The 20,207-nt window shown below is 43.2% G+C and overlaps 1 protein-coding gene across 1 annotated transcript in view; it reads right to left on the minus strand.

Moving 5' to 3' along the window:
• Positions 1-20,207, minus strand: part of LOC128737120 (ETS-like protein pointed) — a 228,667-nt gene that overhangs the window by 47,140 nt on the left and 161,320 nt on the right. Inside the window, exon 6 of the mRNA XM_053831723.1 lies at positions 16,770-16,985. Within this exon, the coding sequence (XP_053687698.1) occupies positions 16,770-16,985 (216 nt within the window). The remainder of the gene's footprint in view (positions 1-16,769; positions 16,986-20,207) is intronic.

Below are 20,207 nucleotides of genomic sequence, written 5' to 3' on the forward strand. Positions count from 1 at the left end.
GAACCATCATTTGCAATTCTAATAGCCGCCGTTTCGCTGGGGCTGAGCTGTGGTGGTTGTCAAATGCATAATTCCGAAAAAGTTGTTCGGTTCGCCTCAGAGTGATTCATTCGGTCGAACGAAGCAAACCATGCAAAATGCGGTCAAACGCAGACAAACACACAGCACACTTAAATTTACACTCATTTAGGCAAATGAAACAGATACGTAAAGTTCGTTTATGCCGCACTGGAAAAGATAAAATAAAAAAACAAGACACAAACGAGAAGAAGGCCGCAAGCGGACAAATAGATATGTGAAAATAATATCTCAATTCACATCCGGTCGGTCGGTCGGTCAGTCAGCGGCGTGCGACCTGCGCTGGACGAACACCCTTCCGAGCCGAGCGCTCCGCTCCGTGGACCGTGGCTAGTGTGACTTCGTCAACATACAATTCGAACAACGGCGGAAATTACCGTAGAAATTTGCATATGACGACGACGCTGACATCGGACAGGCTCGCCAATTGTCGAAAATTGTTTGGAAATACACGAGTGATAATGTGCTGCAGTAGTTTCAATTAAAGTACCGTATGATTGGTTAACCTTAATAAACGAACCTATTTCTGCTCGTGCATATTTTACCATTGACAAGCTAATCATTCCCAGTAAAAAAACATCGCCATTCGTTAGCATGTCTATTGATAGATTTCGTTTCCCACGGTCGTAAACCCGTTCGGTTCTAATTTCTCATGCAAATTGCGTATATGTATTAATTAGCCGGACATCGACAAACGTGGCTCCGGTTCGCAGTTTCCGATTTGTGCGGATCACCCGCTGTCGCCGCCACACCGCCCCATCATCGCATCGGTCCGGCGAGGAAAAGAAATCAGATCAACCGATGGACCGGTTGTTAGGATGCGTCGCCGCTCGGCCCGTCGTCGCTCCACCGGCACCGAATATATCTCGTCTGTGTGTACGCTTGTTTCCGGCGTTCACTCGAAAATGACATTTAATACGGAACTTAATCTCTTACTTAACGGCGAGTTCCCCCCGTTTTACTCCACGGTCGGTCAAAGTGTCGCTCATTAATTACGATATGTGCTTCCTCTGCTCTGATTTGCGATGGCCTTTTTCGAGCGCATTCGAAATTGGTCCAATCGCAGCAATCCGGCCAAATCGATAATCCTTTCTCTTTGTTTATTTCTTTTCTGTGATTTTTTTTTTGGGAACAGCCGTGGTTGGGCAGCATTTTTGGTCAATTAAAAGTCACACAACAGTGAACGACAGACGGGCCTATGAAGTTAATTGAAAACATTAACCGTACTTTGTAGAGACGCAGCAGCCGGCAATTATGCTAATATCGTTCGCCTGCCGCCGCGTTCGACGCAGGAAGCCTTTCCTTCGGAGGCCTTCGGCGGCGCCACGCCGCTCGCAATGGTGCCAAAATAAAGGAGCACGCCAAAGCACTAATTCACTCTCGCTCCACGGTGGTGCTGGCGATGAACAGCGAGCGAGCGAGCGAGAAAGAGAGAGAGAGGGCAAATAAAATTATCAGAATCATTAAGAGGTGCCGAGTTCACATTTATGGGCTCGCACAATCTCCGTTCATCCGTCCGATCCGGTACGCGATGCGACGCGCGTATGCAGGCAGGAGGCCGCCTTCCACACGCCACTTAATGTCGACTTCCTGGCAAAAAGCTTCATTCATTGCTGCAGCCTCCGTTCCGATAGTTTCGAGCGGTTGCAGACCAGTTGATTTGATTGAGACCCAAGTTCGTGTCAGTGTATTTTTTGGTACAAATCGAGATACTATCGATTCCTTTTTCTAATTTGATATAAGCCAACCAAACCGTTGAATAAGGCGTCTCTAGGAAACACTGGCGAAAAAGGGCCACAATACGGGCAAATTCAAGAAGAAGGATTTAACAGTACGACCATGCACGGCCTCACGTTGCCAATCCAATTGCGCGAAAGAATCTGACGACGGTAAGAAAAAATCCTCGAAAGCAAAAACTATGCGAAGTGAAAACCAAATCGTTACTTTTAATCTGATGGCGCATCCCTCAGCGTTATTCTGACAGTTTTCTCATGGGTTAACTGTCAAATTATTGCTGACGGGTGCATTGACGCAGCAATCTTTTTGGGCCTTAGCTTTCGGAGTACTACTAGGCCACAGTCGTACGTAAGTACTGCTGTCCATTTACAGAACCGATTGCCATCGAAGGCAGCTCTCATAACACACTATTCGAGCTCTGCAGTGGCATGAAATCGAACGTAGTGCATTTGTAGCTGATCAATTCGGGTTGAGGAAAGCTCCAAGCATGAGTGCTGGATGGCAGTAATGGACGAAGAGCTAGACTGAAGTTACTAGATCTGCCCGAGAACCGTAAGTCTGTTGGATGTAAGGGAGTGTATAAGTATTCTCTGATTACTACGCACTTATACGCCTTACTGGAAACCCTTTGCGCACATGCGATTGATGTTGGCTGTTTCCCCAATGTGTACTTCCAGTGGACCGGATGGCGTACCTTTAATCTCTTTAAAGAAGTACATCGATGCCTTGGCTGCTCCAACACGACGTCTATTTAGCTCCTCGATTAGCTCAGGTATATTTCCTTCTGCTTGGAAATCCGCTAGCATGTTTCCAGTGCGTGAGAAGGGGAACAAAAGAAACATGGACACGTGCCAATTTCCTCGTTCGTCCAGCAATACACCGCTGACGAGCAGCACGGATTCATGATTAAACGCTCAACGTCTACCAATCTACTAACGCTCACTACGTACGTAACGGATTGCTTTGACGACCGTTCCCAGACTGACGTTATCTTCTACACTGACCTCTCCGCCGCTTGCGACAAGCTGAATCGCCAATTCGGCGTAGCAAAATTGGAACTAGACAAACTGAACATTGGAGGGCCGCTGTTTCAGTGGTTTAAATCGTATCTGTCGAACGGTCCTCTTAACGTGTCTATCAATGGGCTCACCTCACCGGCTTTCAGCAGTTTTTTTTCTAGAGTCCCACAAGGCAGCCATCTCGGACCGTTCTTCTTATTTATTTCTTTCTTTCTTATTTATTTCAACGACCGACATCAACTTAATGCTCAAAAGTCCTAGGCTTGTGTCTTTGCTGAGCTCTAAATTGACTTTCAAACAGCATGTTTCATTCGTTGTCGGCTGAGGTGCTATGGTTTTAACCATGTTGCTGACATCCGTATAGTGTTGTTTTCAAGACCGATTTAGGACCCCTTTGTTTTTGGGCCCACAACAAATCTTGCCTCCGAATGACAGAGTGTTCATAAGGTGCTCGCGTCAGCTGTAGTTTAGATGGCACATGTATTAGTTTCAGCTTTGTACAAAGCGTGTAGGGAGCGAGCTGCGATTTTTACCACGAAAATACGGCGTCCTATCAGGGGCCTAGTTTTGGTTATATACAAGGCACTTGTATGTTAGATATTGTTTATATGTGCTAGTTTATATAAACGGGAAATTCTTTTTACACATCATTCAATTAATGCTTAGTGATACTGCTACAATTAATAGTTTTCAAATTGGTTCAAAATGGTTTTTTTTTTTTCAAAATTTCATATGTAAAAACACATACAGCATCCAGCTATTAACAAAGTTCTAGGAGGAAACTTAAGTCCTTAAAATAATATGTTATTGTTATATTAAAAGAACACGCATTAATAAGATATAGTTCATAACTGCGCTGTCCGCTGTCGCTTGTTTGCAGTGTTAGAAAAGCAAAACGTCTGAGCCTCAGTTGGTCTCGAGGTACGGCACTGGTCTAATAACCCGATCAGAATTTAATCAAATGATTTAATCAAATTTATAACAGGATGAGTTTACGTTTTGTTATAAACTTGGTCTCGTTAGCAGTTAAAATAACAAATATTGTAATAACATTTGTTCTACGCATATCACAAATATATCAAGTTATGATATAATTTGACCTAGTTTATATCAATATGAGTAACAAAAATGAGTATTCTGTCTTGCTGTATAAGCAAAGTGTAACAAAGCGGTTTAAAAGTAACAGAACGAGATAGAATCTTGGTAGCAAATTTTGTGCGTCGTAAGTTTTCCTATCACATTTATAACAAAGTTTGATAGAAATATCACCTTGAGCAACAATTATGTAAGATTTTTGTTCGAATCATCTGATCGGAAAGCTAGACGTCACATGTTCGAATCTGGACTGAAAGAGTCAAAGGATTTGTAGCACTAGTCCTACAATGGTCCCGTACTCTTACAGCTGAGGTTGACTGCGAAGTCTGTCGTATAAAAACAGAAGGCCAAAATTCTAAATCGGAATGCAGCACCTAGGCTATACTGTGCTCTGTAGTAAGTAAAAACTACAAGGTATACAGCCCTAAGGGTTGTACGAAAGGGTGACGTAGGACTGTGTCATATAATACTCATTACATTGATAACATGTTTTGATCGATGAAGTATAACTTTATGTCTGATCATTAGATCAAAGACTAATGCAAACAAATTTGAGTATCTGTGAGTATTATTGTTTGAGCGTTTATTTGTAAAAGAAGAGCGAAATATTCTGATTTAATTCTTCATTGAATCAATGGTGGTTTTGAAAAAAAACAGTTTGAAATTGTTTGGTGGCCTTGAAAAGAACTATGTTTGAGCTGATAGCACTTCTTAAAAATCAGTACTATAATTACTGTTGCCAATATATAGATGGATGTCGCTATTCGGTCCTTTAGACTCTAGGATGATGGTTGCCCGCTAATACAGGAGTGATAGGAAATGAGCAGACGGCGAACCAAGTGTGCTATTTTATAGTCACTGGCACTGCCGCTGCTAGTTGTAAGCTAGTGTAGGTGTTGAGGGAAACCAGATCGACTGCTGCTGTTGCTCAAATGATTATCCGACGCTGAATGAGCAAGCATTTTCCATGTTTACCATGGTATAACGCAAAATGGAACGTTAACCATTTAGAAAGTGTAGAAAAATCTTTCCATTCTTCAATTACTATAATTCTTATAAGAACTGTTTAAGACCATAATGGCCTGCTGCTGAATTTGCTGCCCGTCAGTCGATCCGTTTGCATTTGCCTTCAGTGTTGGTTTGCGATAATTGCCATTGAAACTGCCGCCAAAATGCCATCGGGTATGCCTCGAATTGCCATTAATTGCCGCAAAAGTCCTTGGATTTGCATCCAATTGCCGGTGTTGCCGCCAAAATGCCATCGTTTTTACATCCAATTGCTGTCGCTGTTGCCGCCAAATGCTGTTGGTTTCGCCACCAATAAATAGCCGTCGATGATAAATACTGACCGTCCGTCAGTGCGATCGTGCGATAAATGATCCATTATGCCATCGTTTTTACATCCAATTGCTGTCGCTGTTGCCGCCAAATGCTGTTGGTTTCGCCACCAATAGCCGTCGATGATAAATACTGACCGTCCGTCAGTGCGATCGTGCGATAAATGAGCAGGCGGCGAACCAAGTGTACCATTTTATAGTCACTGGCACTGCCGCTGCTACTTGCAAGCTAGTGTAGGTGGTGGAGGAAACCATATCGGCTGCTGCTGCTTAAATGATTGTCCGACACTGATTGAGCAAGCTATCGAACAATTTCGCATGTCTGCGATGGGGATAATGCAAAATGTAACGTAAAGTGCATCGTGTGGGATTCACGTTGGCCATTGCCCGCTGATTCCGCTTGTATTCGGGGTCGGTGTTGCCGTCAATAGCCATCGATATTGCCAATTGGATTGGAAAAGGGGTGTCGCTTACAAAGTGGTCTCAAAGGTTATTATTTGGATCCAAATCCTTTGGTGTATCTAATTGTCGTCCGTGCCTGTGAAGCTAGGCGATCACAAGGGAAATGTATGGGAAAATTCGACCTTAAAACTTTACACACAATTTCACTATTTAGCGTATAAAAAATTATTATTAATATGTTACTATAAAATTGCTGGACATTTTATCTATCCAACGACATATTAATTGGTATGTTTCGTTCAGTAGTAAAATAGCCATTAGCGTTTGAAATATTTCATTCAAACGTTACACTTCTATTTTTCGTTTTTACAAAGTGCTACCCAGTCCCAGTATAGTAAACAAAGACGTAGTCCTACGTCAAAAAAACACGCAAGTTTATTTTGCTTCTTTATCTTAAAGCAGCAGCAGCCACAAGCTTGGTGTGTGTAATGGTCGTCTGCAGGGATGGTTCGATCACTTTGACTCAATTTTGATTCATTTGACAGTACCGTCTTAACGGGATCTTAAAGTTACATATGGGACATTTGTAGAACATGTTATTATCTATAATTTTGCTGAATGAAGTTATGCTGTATCTTTTGTATCTGCCACCATTTGCCACCTTGGAAAATATTTAAGCTCAAAGTAGTACTATTTTTTATCAAAAATGCTCAAAATCTCCGAAACTGCAGAAAATCGCGTATAATAATGTTCTACAAAAACGTTGATTTTAGCAAGATAAGCAACTTTCTAGAACACTATGAACACGTAAAAGTTGACCAGAATAAATCAGGGTTTAAAAACTGTTTTGAAGGGTTTGTCCACGAATAATGCTTCATAGACAATTTCCTGTGGTGTCTTTGACAAAGTTGTTTGCATTGATATTTACTACAACTTTGTCGAAAGTACCAAACCTGTATCTCGAATATACGAGAAAATAAATTGCCTTGAAGTTGGGATTTCGTTAGGAAAATGTATAAAGAATTTGCACCTCATTTGTTATCTATTTTTTTTATAATTTATCAATCGCAAAGCGATCCTTTCTATGTTAGTTGACTTGACGGTGTGTTTTGGTTTCCCCAAAGTTCGAAAACTTTTGACAAAGTTATTTGAAAAAAAAACCCTGCAGAATCAATTTCTAAAAAAAACGAAAACCTACTTGTTTCGCACTACGGTTGTAGTTGTTGCTGCTGCTGGTGCTTGATTGTTGGTAAACGACCAAAACAAAAGCAATTGCATAGAAAACAAAAGTTTGCCTACTTTTCTGGCCAGCGGAGCGAAGCGACTGCACTCTGCAAAAGCGAACGCACCTCCTCCTCCTCACGTCAGTTCGTCGCGTCGTCGGTATAATATTGCATTGCACTTGCTTACAGCTACGACGGTTACGGTCAATATTTGTTTTTAGTTTTTTTTTGCTCAGAAAGCGGCGGCTCCGTCGTCTGCCCCGTCTGTAGTAACTTTACTTCTTCCACCTAAACTTACGGGTAGGTACAAAGAGGTCTATTAAAATTTCAAATCAGATCTAGCTGGCAAGCTCTATAGTCCGCCGCGGCTGTGCGATAAGCGGATGGACTGGCTGTAGCGCCCTCGGTGAGGTGTTGCCAAATCTTTTGCCCGTGCCGCCGATCTGTCATAATTTATGATAATTAATTTTGTAGGTTATGATTCGCCGCTGATAGAAAGGCTGCCTGCCTACTACTGACTGGTGGTACTGTTTTGTAGTTTTAATTTTATTTTTATAGTTCAATGTTACTGGTTTTTGTTTTGTTTTTTTTTTTTGCTTGAAATCTTCGTGTTCGTTCGTCCGTTCGTTCGGGGTTGCACTTTACGATGGGAGATTTCGTTTTCGGGCGCCGTCTAGCGTGACCATCTTTGTCTTTTGATTGTGGCAGGCTAGTGTGTCTCTGACTTTAAGGTCAAATTTTCGGACCATTTTGACATGTGATGCACATATCACTGGCACGAATTGCAAACTTGGGTGAATTGACATGTGTGATGCAACAGTTCACACGAATGCGAAAACAAAAATCGTTGCCGCGGCAAAAGGAGGTTAAGGTTAGTCATAACTTTAGTAGAAAAGTTTGCTAGTAAATTCGAAATCTGCCAATGTGATGTATTACCGTGCTGAACTGTCAATGGTTGTTAGAAGTAATTCGCATAGCAACGCAAATTGATGTTGATTCGAGACGTCGGCGAGTCACGCCTTTGGCAAATAGTGTGACAAATCATGTTTATCGATGTGTGGTATTAGCTTAGTCTACCACCTTTTTGGACGGGCTGGGCTCCAGGAAAGGCTAACTTTTTGTCTCCACTTGCGCTGTGTAGGTTCCATAAAACAATCATCAGTTTTACACGAAGTTACCTCAACCGAATCGGCGCCGGCTGCGGCTGGTGCGAAAGCGTGGTCGTCGCCAATTTCAGAACAATAGAGGCCCCGTAGCGGCGACTTCAAATCGCAGCCAACGGCGCTAAGATGGCCTCGGCAGGTATAACGCTGGAATAGGCATCCAACATGGCGCCGACTGACAGGTAACGGCCATTTTTTACCTTTCCCCGTACGGTGGTAAGATTCCTGCACATCTATCCGTTTGCTAATTTGCAAGATAATAAAAACACGTGCGACCGGTTCTAATAAATGCGCGTCCCTTCCTCTACCGAACGAGCGTGTTTTCTTTAAGGACCCTATTTATGTAATAATTTATGGTACAAAACATCAAAAGTGCTAGCGTAACGCAATTACCCTTCGAAGCGGGAACCCCTCCGATTTTATCCAACAAAATTTTCGCTGTCATCGGGTCGTTGATTTGATTTCTGTTTCGTGTCGCACTCCTCTTTCAAATAAATGTAGGGAAAAAATCCAACCCCAGATATGTACTAACTTGTTGCATGTATCTTCGGTTCTCCTTTTACTTCTGGAGTGCGGAACTGTGCAGTGCGGGAAAATTCCATTAACGTTATAAAACCAGTCGCCGCATTGCTATAGAGTGGAAAAAATCCGATTTTTCAAAAATGGACTAAACATCGTGATGACGACGACAATCGGTTCCAATCAAAGGAGGCTCGTAGACGGAGTAAAAAAGAATAAGTGACACCCAAAAACGGTTCGTTTCCCGTATTGTCCGAGCGCTGCCAACGGTGACGCATTTCGCCGCGTCGCGTCGGTCAGGGTTTGCCGTACGGGTATGGGTGTCTTGGCACGGTTCGCAGAACAAGTAGGTCTATTGCCGCCGCTGTTGTTGCTGCTGCTGCTACCGTTGTATTGTTGAACTCGACTGCCCAGGAGGACGGCGCACGTGAAGGCAAGCAAAACAAAAACAAAGCGGTTCAAACGGTCGGTTGAACGGATACTGGTGGACGAAACGGACAGACACCCGCAGAATTACACTCAAATCAAACATACACGCACACACACGCCATATCACCTTTACACAGACAAGCGAACAAGTGGGTGACTGTTGAAATCGACATAAAAAATACCTCCGTGGAAAGAAGTCATGCAATGCTGCGCTATTGCCGTTTCGGGCCGAATTACACCAGCCAGCAGCTTGGGCGGAACATTGCTAGAACATGCACGTTCCAACATCATTCGTTGCTGCTCATCATGGCGTGAAAAGTGTATTTTCCGTTTTCACTTTGGTTGCATTTTAGTGCTGGCGGCGTCCTCCACCCTCCCCATGTCGTAAGTCCGGTGGTGTTTAAGCTCAGGACTACGAATTCCAGCATCGCGAATCGGTTATGCTGTCAATTTGTCCGCCTGTCAATTTGTGTATGAGCAATAAAATACGACATTTTCGCCACTAAAAGCCACCGTGCGCAGTAGCTTCCTCTAACGTTAACGATCGCTTTTTCTTGGAAGCTCCGACTGTAGCTCAACTCGAAAGCACCCAACGAAGAAAGGCCATAAAACTGCCATCCTCTGGGAGATGTTGGATGTCTCCTCCGTTGGTTGGTTGGTGGCTGATGTGTATGCTTCTGGTAATCAACAAAACATACTTTTTTTACATTTCTCACAGATTAAGCTGTGTACATTTTACCTCCTGTCACCCGAGAACAATTCCAGATGAAATAAGAAAACGGGTAAACTTGAACTTGGTTAAACATATCCTCTGTCAAGTATATCATTCTTTTTTCATATGTCAACTCAATTACTTATTTCGACTCAAAACCAATTTTTAAAAAAGGCGTAGGTAGAGTGTCGGACAAAACATTATGATATCTTTTCAAGCCAAAAATTAAGATCGGTTTTAAAATTCATGGTAAAAAAGTAAAAACAAGACAATTCATACCGTGAAAAAGTTCAAGGGTTAGTACTTGGTCGTGTAACCTTTGTTACACATCACCTCACGCACCTGGTTCGGCATGGATTCCACCAGCTTTTGGCACGTGGTGACCGGGATGGCGTGATAACAAGCTTGGATCCTTTCCCATAGTTGCTGCTTATTTTTCGACTTCTCCGTGTACACCGAACTTATCACGATATCCCATAGGTTCTCTATAGGATTCGCATCCGGTGACTGCGCTGCTGACCGCTCCATGACGTCGACTTTGTTATCCCGGAACCACTTTTTGACGGTCTTGGTGGTGTACCTCGGATTGTTATCCTGCAAGAACTGCCATTTCAAGGGCATCTCCCACTCGGCGTGTGGCAGCATAATGTTCCCTCCGCCATGCTTAAATATCTTTGTGGCATACTCTGGCATATATGCGCAGCCTATAGGGCGATGATTCCAAGTTTTTCCGTCCGAACCTATGAGGACCTCATAATGAGGTTTACCTTCGTCTCATCCGACCACAGTACATTTCGCCACTGCTTCTCCTTCTCCGGACCGATCCAATCGAAGTGGTCTTTCGCGAACTGCAGCCACGCCTTCAGATGTTTCGGCGTCAATATCGGAACCTTCCGGGGGCTTCCACCAGCTGCCGCTGAACTGTCCGGGAGCTCATGGACAACTTCAGTTCGTCCCGGATCTGGCCTTTCGAGGCCTTGAAGGAATCATTTTTTGAGGTTCGCTTAATGGTAGTCAGTTTTCGCGGTCGTTTTCCTTTGGGCGTCCAGTCGTTTCGGACTTTTTACAGTCGTGGAGAGCATTAAACACTAATGTGCTGGATCGTCCCAAGTTCTCTGCAGTTTCGCGTTGGCTACTGCCTTCCTTGGACATTTTACGGATGACCATCCGCTGTGTTTCCATGAAATTATGCGCGTGACCCTTTTTTCGTTGACTGCAACTGTATTCGAGAATTAAAACCTTACATACTTCTTGTTTACATAATACCCAAGTAACAACGGTAGCTGAATTGCAAGAGCAATAGCTGTTTACGGGCTGCTTTAAGGCGATCAAAGCTGCATAAACTACTTTAAGGCTGCTTAAAGGTGTTAAAGTGGCTTTACAAACTACTATCAAGTTTTCATTCGGTTCACAGCACACGTACTGTCAGATCATTGAATTTCGCAAAAAGATCCCGCGTGTAAAGATCCCACTGTCTGTGCTGCAGATGCAGATGGGGCGGATCATACGGTGAGTGCTTATGGACCAAAAGATGGCGGGTTCAATTCCCGAAAAAAACATGCATTTTTAATTAGCTTACTTATACGAATTAAAGTTATCCGAAATTAAAAATATCGCGTTCAACAATGCTTACGGCAAAATAAAAATATAGCGTTCCATTTTTTAAATTTAAAAACTGATTTTTTTGGCTGCATAAAGGTTGAGGAGAAGTTGATTAAGCGATTGGAAAAGCATATTGCAAAACTATTTCTCGTTCTAAACATATAATTGGCAGCATTGTGCAAACTGGCTGTTTAAAAGTGCGGAAAAGTCTCTATTAAACTCGAAGCTTGATATAATCACCAGATTTAGATGTTTAAGAGCTGAAAAAGGGGTTTTACTTCTAAACCTAAACCATAGTTCAGCCACAGCTTGAATAAAATCAGCTTTAAAATCGTTTATTCAGCCTGAAATTGTTACTTGGGAAAATACTTACCAGGATCCGAAAAACACAAAATACCACCGAGAAACAATCAAACTTTTTTTTTCAAAAATCGGTCGAAACAACACTCAAAACAGCCGAAACGAGAAACTGGTCCTAAATTTTGTCGCATCGGTTTTCTACTTTTGACAACTATCAGTGCCGTCTTGCTCGAACGGGTTGCTTTGATTGGGTTAAACTGCCAGTGTTCAAAGTTATCATACTAGTATAAGTGCTCGCCGCTAGGTTTCGCATATACTATATTTGAACTGGCTTAATGTTTTATTTTGTTTTTTAGCTACTGTAAGATACGAGTAGATAAATTGTTTAACTTTTTAGTCTACAACCCTGTATTTGATTCCAAAGGGATGCTTTCTTACTAGCATAATCTAAGCGGACGGCCTAGTCAATTTTTTTATCTACAATTATTCGGAGGAGTTTAGCTTCATCACTGACGCTCAGCTTGACAGCAATCAGTATAGGGAAAGTAATGCATCATAACATGGTGGTTTAGAGCTCCTAACAAACAACTTGATATCCTATGAAGGAGTGCGTCGGCCACCAGTGTCCAAAGCAGGCATTGGCGTAGCTAGGGAATTTCCCTGGAGGGGTCCAAGGGGGTGCCTTCCAAAAAAAATTTCATTCATCTTGTTACTCCGGCTGTCACCGATAGTACAACGTTTTGTAGGGAAATACCAGGCGGGTTTCATGAGGGTCCGCGCAATTTCGGACCAGATGTTTACCATCCCACAGATTTTGCAGAAATGTTGGGAGTACAACGTGTTCACGCATCACATCTTTATTGATTTCAAAGCAACATGCGATACAGTCGATCGAGACCAGCTGTGGCAGATAATGCACGAACACGATTTGCTACAACTGATCAGAGCTTTGGATCGAGTGATGTGTTTCGTGGACGGTACGCGCCCTGAATCACGGAGACGCATGAATCACGAGCTGCATGCCCTGTTTGGAGAGATTGCCATTTTCAGGTGGTGAAAGTCAGTAGGCTACAGTGCGACGAAAACAGTTCTCTTTAACAACTGCACCAGCATCAGGAAGAGGGAGGCTCAAAGTGCAAGATGGGTCGACCAGGTCGAAAGTGATTTTCGACTTCTGAGACCGGGAAATTCGCGACGAGTGGCCCAAAATGCAGTTGAATGGAGACGACTGTGAAGTGAAGACTGTGAAGGCTAGTGAAAAAGACAATATCTACGCAGCGGGAACATGTACACTGAACTTTTTTCCGGTTTTAAAATTCCAATGGGAAAAATTTCTGGAGGGGGCCTGCAAAATTCTGGAGGGGGCCTGGTACCCCAGGCACCCCCTCTAGCTACGCCAATGAAATCAGGGGGGAGAGAACTCCTTGTGGACATACTTTGGTTACCGAAATCGTGACCGACGTGTCTCCCAATGATGGTGTGATTTCTCAGCTCGAAAGCATTACTTGAATGTAGCTCATTGTAGTGTGATCGATTCCGTTTCGAAAGAGAGCCGTAAGCGAAGCTCGTATAATCCAAACCTCCTTCAATATCAAGGAAAGCACAAAGCGCAGTCCCCTAATATTTGAATGATTTCTCAATCAACGTCACTATACAGTGCAGAGCGGTTTCCGTTGATTTGCCGTTTTGGTATGTATGTTGATTTCCATGCAACGGAGAGCTCTTTAAAAGCTCATTGCGAATAGGGTAGTTGATCCAGTAGTTGTGGTAGTACCAATAGTTGCGCTACTATTCATTATTAATGCATATTTTCGTCACCGTAGCATTTTAGATAAAACAATTCCATTCATTATATAAAACAGGTTTTTAGAAGTATTGGTAGTTAGACTACACTATTTAAAATTAAAGCATTATTTGCTAAAATGCCAATTTTCCAAAATCTAACGCGCAGTTAGAACGCACAACTATAGGCGCTCATCTATAGTTTTGCTACGATGTTTTTTTCACTTAGCAACCTAGCAATGTATATGGAATAACACAATTAAAGGAACATCAAACTTAATTAAGGAAACATTAGCGCAACTGTTGGTACAATATAATTGAATCGGAAAATTCATTTTTTCTTTATAAAGCTTCTCGTACAACGAAAGCAATTGTCTTGCCTTGTGACAAATACCTTGTATTTGATAAATTTATATCCCACAAGCATTAATTGAAGCATATACCTCAATAAACAAGCAAAATGAAGGTATATTGTGCTTAGTGGCGCAACTAATGGATCATCTACCCTATAGTTATCTCTGATTTTCTCCATCAACTTAAGATCGTTGATGTTGATGTGACCATTGGCCTTATGCGTGGTATTCTCTTTTTTATCTTCCTTAGGTATGAACACCACATCTAGTTTCAGCCAATTCTCCAGGAAATGTCACAAAGCAAAACTGGCTCGTAAAAGGATGATGAGCTCGGACATTATAACGTCGTCCATTTTCTGTAAAAACTGGGTAGAATACCATCTGGCCTGACCGTATTTCAAGGTTATGACTAAAATCACGAGGTTTGGTCTATACCATCTGGACCTGGAGATTTCATTGGTTCAACAGAGCTAAGTGGCCATTTGATCGAATTCTCCAAAAACAATCGGTGCTGAGCCGAGTCGTTTGGCACATTATGCAGCGACCCATTTCAAAGCAGCGAGGCCTAATTTCATCAATGGCTTAAAGCATCAAGGACAGTTTTTGGGATCAGTTGCTACTGGTGCACGGAGGCAGTTTTATCCTAAGGCTTCAGAATGTCAACCTTCTTTTGTTCTAAGCTCTTCTTCGTCGACGATGAAACTTCTCGCTTGGGATAGTTTTATAGGATTGGTATTGATTATGGAAGTCACTTGTTCAAGGGCGAATAACTTGTTTCTGAACTGCCTGGCTTGGTTTTAAGAGCAAGATTGGTGTTAGAAAAGTAGTAAAAGACCGAAGGAAGCACTGACACTCCAGCACGGATAAAAAGCAGTTCGCTTACTCATTAACGATAGTGCAAAGAACGAAGTGTGGAATACAGAAAACCACTACACGAAATCGCAATAGATAAAAAAAACTGGTCGCAGTGATAATATCTACAAAGAAAAAATATGGTGTTGACCCAGCAACTGAGAGAAAAGATCAATTTCGTGTATTTTGGTCAGAGACCATTACACTTTCAGCGGCAGAAAAGACCGGTCTGTCACTCAGACGAATGCCAATAAAATCTCTTTGCCGACCAAAACAAGAAAAACGCGCATGCGTCAGCGCGAAACGTGCCCAACGATTCAATCAAGCGGCAATCTAGAACATCACATTTTATTTTTCCAACGGCCACTAGTGTAATAGGTGAATAATGACAGCTCTAGAACGCTGCGACCGTTGTGTGCGCCGCCTGCCGCTGGAAAACTTTACTTGCAGTACAATGCAAGTGTGCATACACAATTCATTAACACACAGTCCGAATCGGTCGGTTCGTCGTTATCATTGCGAGGTTTATGTCGCCGCCGCGCGTGGTCCCGTCGCACTTCAACCGCGCACCATCATCGTCCGCCCATTTCCGCACCGTTCCCGCGATGCGGCTTCATTCATGCGAGCACACTCATATATTCAGCCATTCATTCACGCAGTTGAGACTCTCTCATTCATTTAAATCGCTGTTATCATCGCTGGAAATCGCCATCACGGCCAGGGCAGTGTCGGTCGGCGGTACGCGGAGCTGCAAGTCTCGGGAACGAAGTTTACTATCGGAATCATCGCCGGGCATCACAGCACTGTTTTGCTGGCTTGCTCGTCTTTTTTTGTTGTTGTTGAACGGTTGGCACTGCCGTTGCGGCTGATCATCATCATGAAAATTAAAATAAGTACTTTAGAATAGCAGTCGTACTTCGTACATGTGACGGCTTGACCACACCGTACCGCCAACTACGATCATTGTTGAATTCAAAGATGGCTGCCCACCTCCGCTGCTGTTTAGCAGCGTAGCGAGAGCCAGTCTGTCAGTCACCTGAGCAGTGATGCGCTTTTTTACGAAAGAATATGCTACCTCATCGCTGCTTTTAAATGATAATACCTACACACAGGCACACAACTTGTTCTGGGCGGCTACCGGCACGAAAATTGATTTCCATTCGATTGGATCATTTACCGACCGGAGCAGGGTGTGGAGGGGTTATGATTGTGACGGCAACGACGTCGGGAGTCGGCAGTCCGACTCGTTGAAACTCGACAATCAAATGATTTTCATTCAAAAGTTTTGCGCTCCTTCGCATCACTACGACTGCTGTGTCTCATGAATGAATACACATACATAGAAGTGGGGCAATTTGCGCGCTGCCCTGACGGTCGGGTCGGAGTGGACCACTACCAGAGGCCACCGATTTGCCGTTCTAACTACGGAGGGGAATAAGTGAATGTGTCTTGTATGGTCGAAGACGTAAATGAAACTATGACAAGCTCTGATTCTAACTCAACTAGACCGTATTTTTCCGTCAGGACGTCTCATAATGGTTCCATATTTTGAGTCAAAGCCAAAACGACCCAAAACCGAAGGTAACCTTATTAAAACCAATAATTCGTTTTTTCTCCATCAAACGCTAAAATGGATACCTTCGAAATCAGTTTTCTGCTTGAAACCCATCGACCCGTTTTAGTTTTAGTATTTTCGCTACACACGTGTTTTTATTACAGGGCGCTTCGCCACTGTGGGCTCTTATTCATATTCCCGCACCGTCCTTTGAGGGAAGTGATATCCATACCGCTCGCTCGGCATCTACCGCGCCTCCTCGCATCGCCATCACCCGCGCGAAGAGACGCGCAACGGAACGGTCGGGCCGGGAGATAAAATATGTTACGAAACCTTTCTCTCTATGGACGAATTGTTGTTTCATTTTGTTTTAGTTAATATATCGAAATTATATGGCTGTTGTCCCGCTGCACACTCCTCCTGCGCCAGAGGGCACCGGTCAGTCCGTGTGTGTATACTTTATGTTGTAACTAATTATATGGTGATTTTTTCCCTCTACTTCGCCTGTACCGCTTCGGCGGCGACTGTGGTCTGAGATTTTTTTACTTTCCGTCGGTTGATTCCGTGCCCATTTGGACCGTTTTTAGCAGGTAAAAAGTAGAATTACTTACCGCTACTGTTGTTGGAATTGCTGGTTGCACTGCCGCCATATTGCTGCTCCTGCTGCTGCTGGCTGCTCAACCGCTGGAGTGCACTGTTGTATTCGCTAAGCTCACTAACGCCGCTGCTGGCCGCCCCGGTCGATCCGCAGTCGTACAGTGTCCCGGAGGAGGCACCGCCGGTCGAACTGCTACTGCTGCTGTTGTCCAGTAGGGCTTTCTCGCAATCTGCACCAAACGGAAACGAAGGGAAAAGCGAAATTTATTTTAAAATAGAATAGAAATCAATTGATTAGATTTACAGCTTCTTTTTTTGCATGAGCCATGCATAGATGATGTGAAAGTTAGATTTCGAAGTGGCCCCTATCCTTGCCGTCGCATGCATCGGACGCTGGCGTGATTGAATTTAGGGCACAAAATCAGTCAAGTGTCATCCATTGAACAGCGATAAACACGGTTGAACTCGTTACCCGGGCGATTGATGGAGTAAATAGAATTATGATTCTCCGAGAACGTGGCCCAACAAACGCGCTTGTAAAAATTGATTTAAAGTATTACAAGTGCCCATTGAAGGCATCACACGGCACGCACGGGCGCATGGGAAAATTGTCAAACTAATGCGGGCCGGACTGCTACGATCAACCGCACGACTGTCCCTCGTCCAGTCACAACAACAGCAAAGCGCACGGCATAGTGGTTGCAGTTGTGATTTTATTTACGTTGTTGCGGGCAACTGCTTTTGTCACATAATTGAGCGGACCCTTGAGACTAAATTAATCCTCGGGAGCCGCCGAAATGCGGGGTCATTCCACTCTTGACAATAAATGACGTTTCTTACAGCTGCAGCCCGCGATAAGGCAAAAGAAGACCGCTTGATTCGAATGCCAATTTCGCCATGTATTGAATCACATAGATAACCGTTTTTGTTATTATCGTTCTTCTATTTTTTTAGAAGTCATGTATAATTACTAGTTAATGCCCTGATGCCAACAAGTCAAATGCACTTTGTAGTGTACAAAGGCACAGCACAAATTGTACAAATTTTTCGAGTTGACCACCCCTCGTTTGACGTCAATAGATAGAGAGCACAATGCGCTAGCCGAACAGGCACAGAGAGCACAGTAGGCAGGCAGTGAGATGAGAGATTCAGTTTTTGATCAATTGCAGTTCCATGGTACACTGTTAAATGAGTCTACCTGTAAAAAGGTCTAAATCTAACCTTCTAGGATCTAATCTAACCAATAATAACAGATTTCAAGTAGAAAATTCAATCAACATTTTTATATCCGAAGGGTTAGCTTTTTTATCGGTCGGTTTAAGAACAGGGTGGCACGGAACTATTTTTGGAAAATCGTATGAACTTGTCTTCCTGTATTCCCAACGCATCCTAAGAACTCGTTCGGTTATATCTCCAGTAAAGAAGGACTGCTTCTTGGTGGACACTGTAGCTGGTTTCCCTCGACCTGCCGTAGAACTTCTTGGGCATTCGATATCCAATTTCTGATGGAGGTTAATTCTCCTTGGTTGTGAACTGTAGCTAGTTTGACGCCCTTCTGTTCCCAATCGAAGCTGTCCAGGGGAAGAGAACTTCTGATATAGTCTATCTGCCTGCCCAATGAAATGAACTGGTGAAACATTTGCTTGATGTCACCGCTAACCATCCCTTTTCGATCTCGGAATCCACACAAGACCTTTAACAAGGCAACTGGGAAGTCCGGACCCTTAAGGAGTGCACTATTAAGAGATACTCCTTTAACCATGGCCTCTGCATCCGAAATAAGGAATATTTCCGGGCTTTTTTGGGTTCCGAACAGCTCTAAGAAGTAGATACCATTCCTTCTCAGGAGCGGCCGACAATTCGTCTGGCGTCGCACAGTGGTCCAAAAGGGCGAAAGGCGGAACTTTTTTCCCAGTGTCTTTTGCTTTCATTTTATCATTTATGATCTTCAGTACTTTGTCCATATGAATATCCCCCTTAATCTAAAACTGTTGAAAGTTCGTCATCGCTTACTATAATGAAAATTAAAAAAATAACTTTTTTGTGTTAGCAAATATAGACATAATTTCTTCGGCAAAGTTGTGAATATTGTAAAAACAAGCAACTTTGCTGAAGAAATAAATTTTTTATCTTTATCGAGTGCTGAACTATAGGGCATATTCTCTAGAACTTTTGCCTAAAGCTGCCAATGCCGTCGGAGGATGTTGCTACTATGAATTAAATACAATGCAATCTTCTGTGGACGGTGGGAACCTTAGAGGGAACGTAAACATCGTCGCCGTAGAACCGCCGAATCAAAACGTGAATTCAAGCGTACATACTAGTGAGGAGTATCGTCAGCTGAATGCTTCTTCGTACAAGTCGTATGTTCTCCGTGTACAAACTGATCTGCTAAGGAACCCGAAAGGTTTCTGGGGTTTCGTCAACTCAAAACGGAAATGCACCTCTATCCCGACCAACGTTTACCTTGACGAGTCAGAATCACGCTCCATCACTGATTCCTGCGGAATGTTTGCATCTTTCTTCTACTCTGTGTCGCGAATGTGTCTGCTTCTGACGCTGAAGCTAAACTAGCTGCGTTGAACGTTCCCGAAGGACTAGTCGACCTCGATATCTTTGAAATAACTCCATTGATGGTTGTCGAAGCTGCACGTAAATTGAAGCGATCTTTCAACGCTGTACCCGATCGAATTCTTGCCGTTATTTTTTCCCGTTGCGCATCAGAATTATCTGTGCCACTGTGTCGCATTTTTAACAAGTCCTGTACGCAAGGAAATTTTTCTGATATCTGGAAACAATCTTACATGTTCCCCGCCCATAAGCGTGGTGATCGCCGAAATGTTAAGAACTACAGAGGTATTAAAAGCCTGTCCGCTACCTCTGAGCTTTTTGAAATTATCGTCAGCACCGCAGTCCTCAATCGTACTGAGAACTACTTATCCATCTATCAGCACGGATTCATGCCAGGCCGGTCGAATTCAACTAATTTACTCGACTTCACTTCCTCTTGCATCGCCTCAACTTATTTTTAATGAATTTCCAAAGAAAATACTCTACAGCTCTGCACTCAATAGAGATAGAAATGACATTTCTTTAGAAAAATTGTTTATCTTTATATTTTCTATAACTTTACCGAAGAAACCATGTGTCTATCTACGAACACAAAAAAAGGAACGTGTGCGCGAACGCGAAACACATAAAACGTATGCTTGCCGTAATCTCATTTGGGTGGCTGCGGACAAGCGGAACCCATACAAGTTTATAGTACTCGACTTAAGCTTTAGGATGAAGCGCTGATTTCATAAATCCGCTTGCCCTATTTTACCCCATGGGCTCGTGTATCTATGGAAATTTAAAGCTTGAATATGCGATAACTCAGCAAGTAAAGGTCCAAGAGATTTGCGGTCTTCTGCGAAAACGTGTATTTTGAGAGCTTCGTTAATTACCTAGAA

This window comes from Sabethes cyaneus, chromosome 1, assembly GCF_943734655.1.
Source record: "Sabethes cyaneus chromosome 1, idSabCyanKW18_F2, whole genome shotgun sequence".
Classification (NCBI taxonomy): domain Eukaryota; kingdom Metazoa; phylum Arthropoda; class Insecta; order Diptera; family Culicidae; genus Sabethes; species Sabethes cyaneus.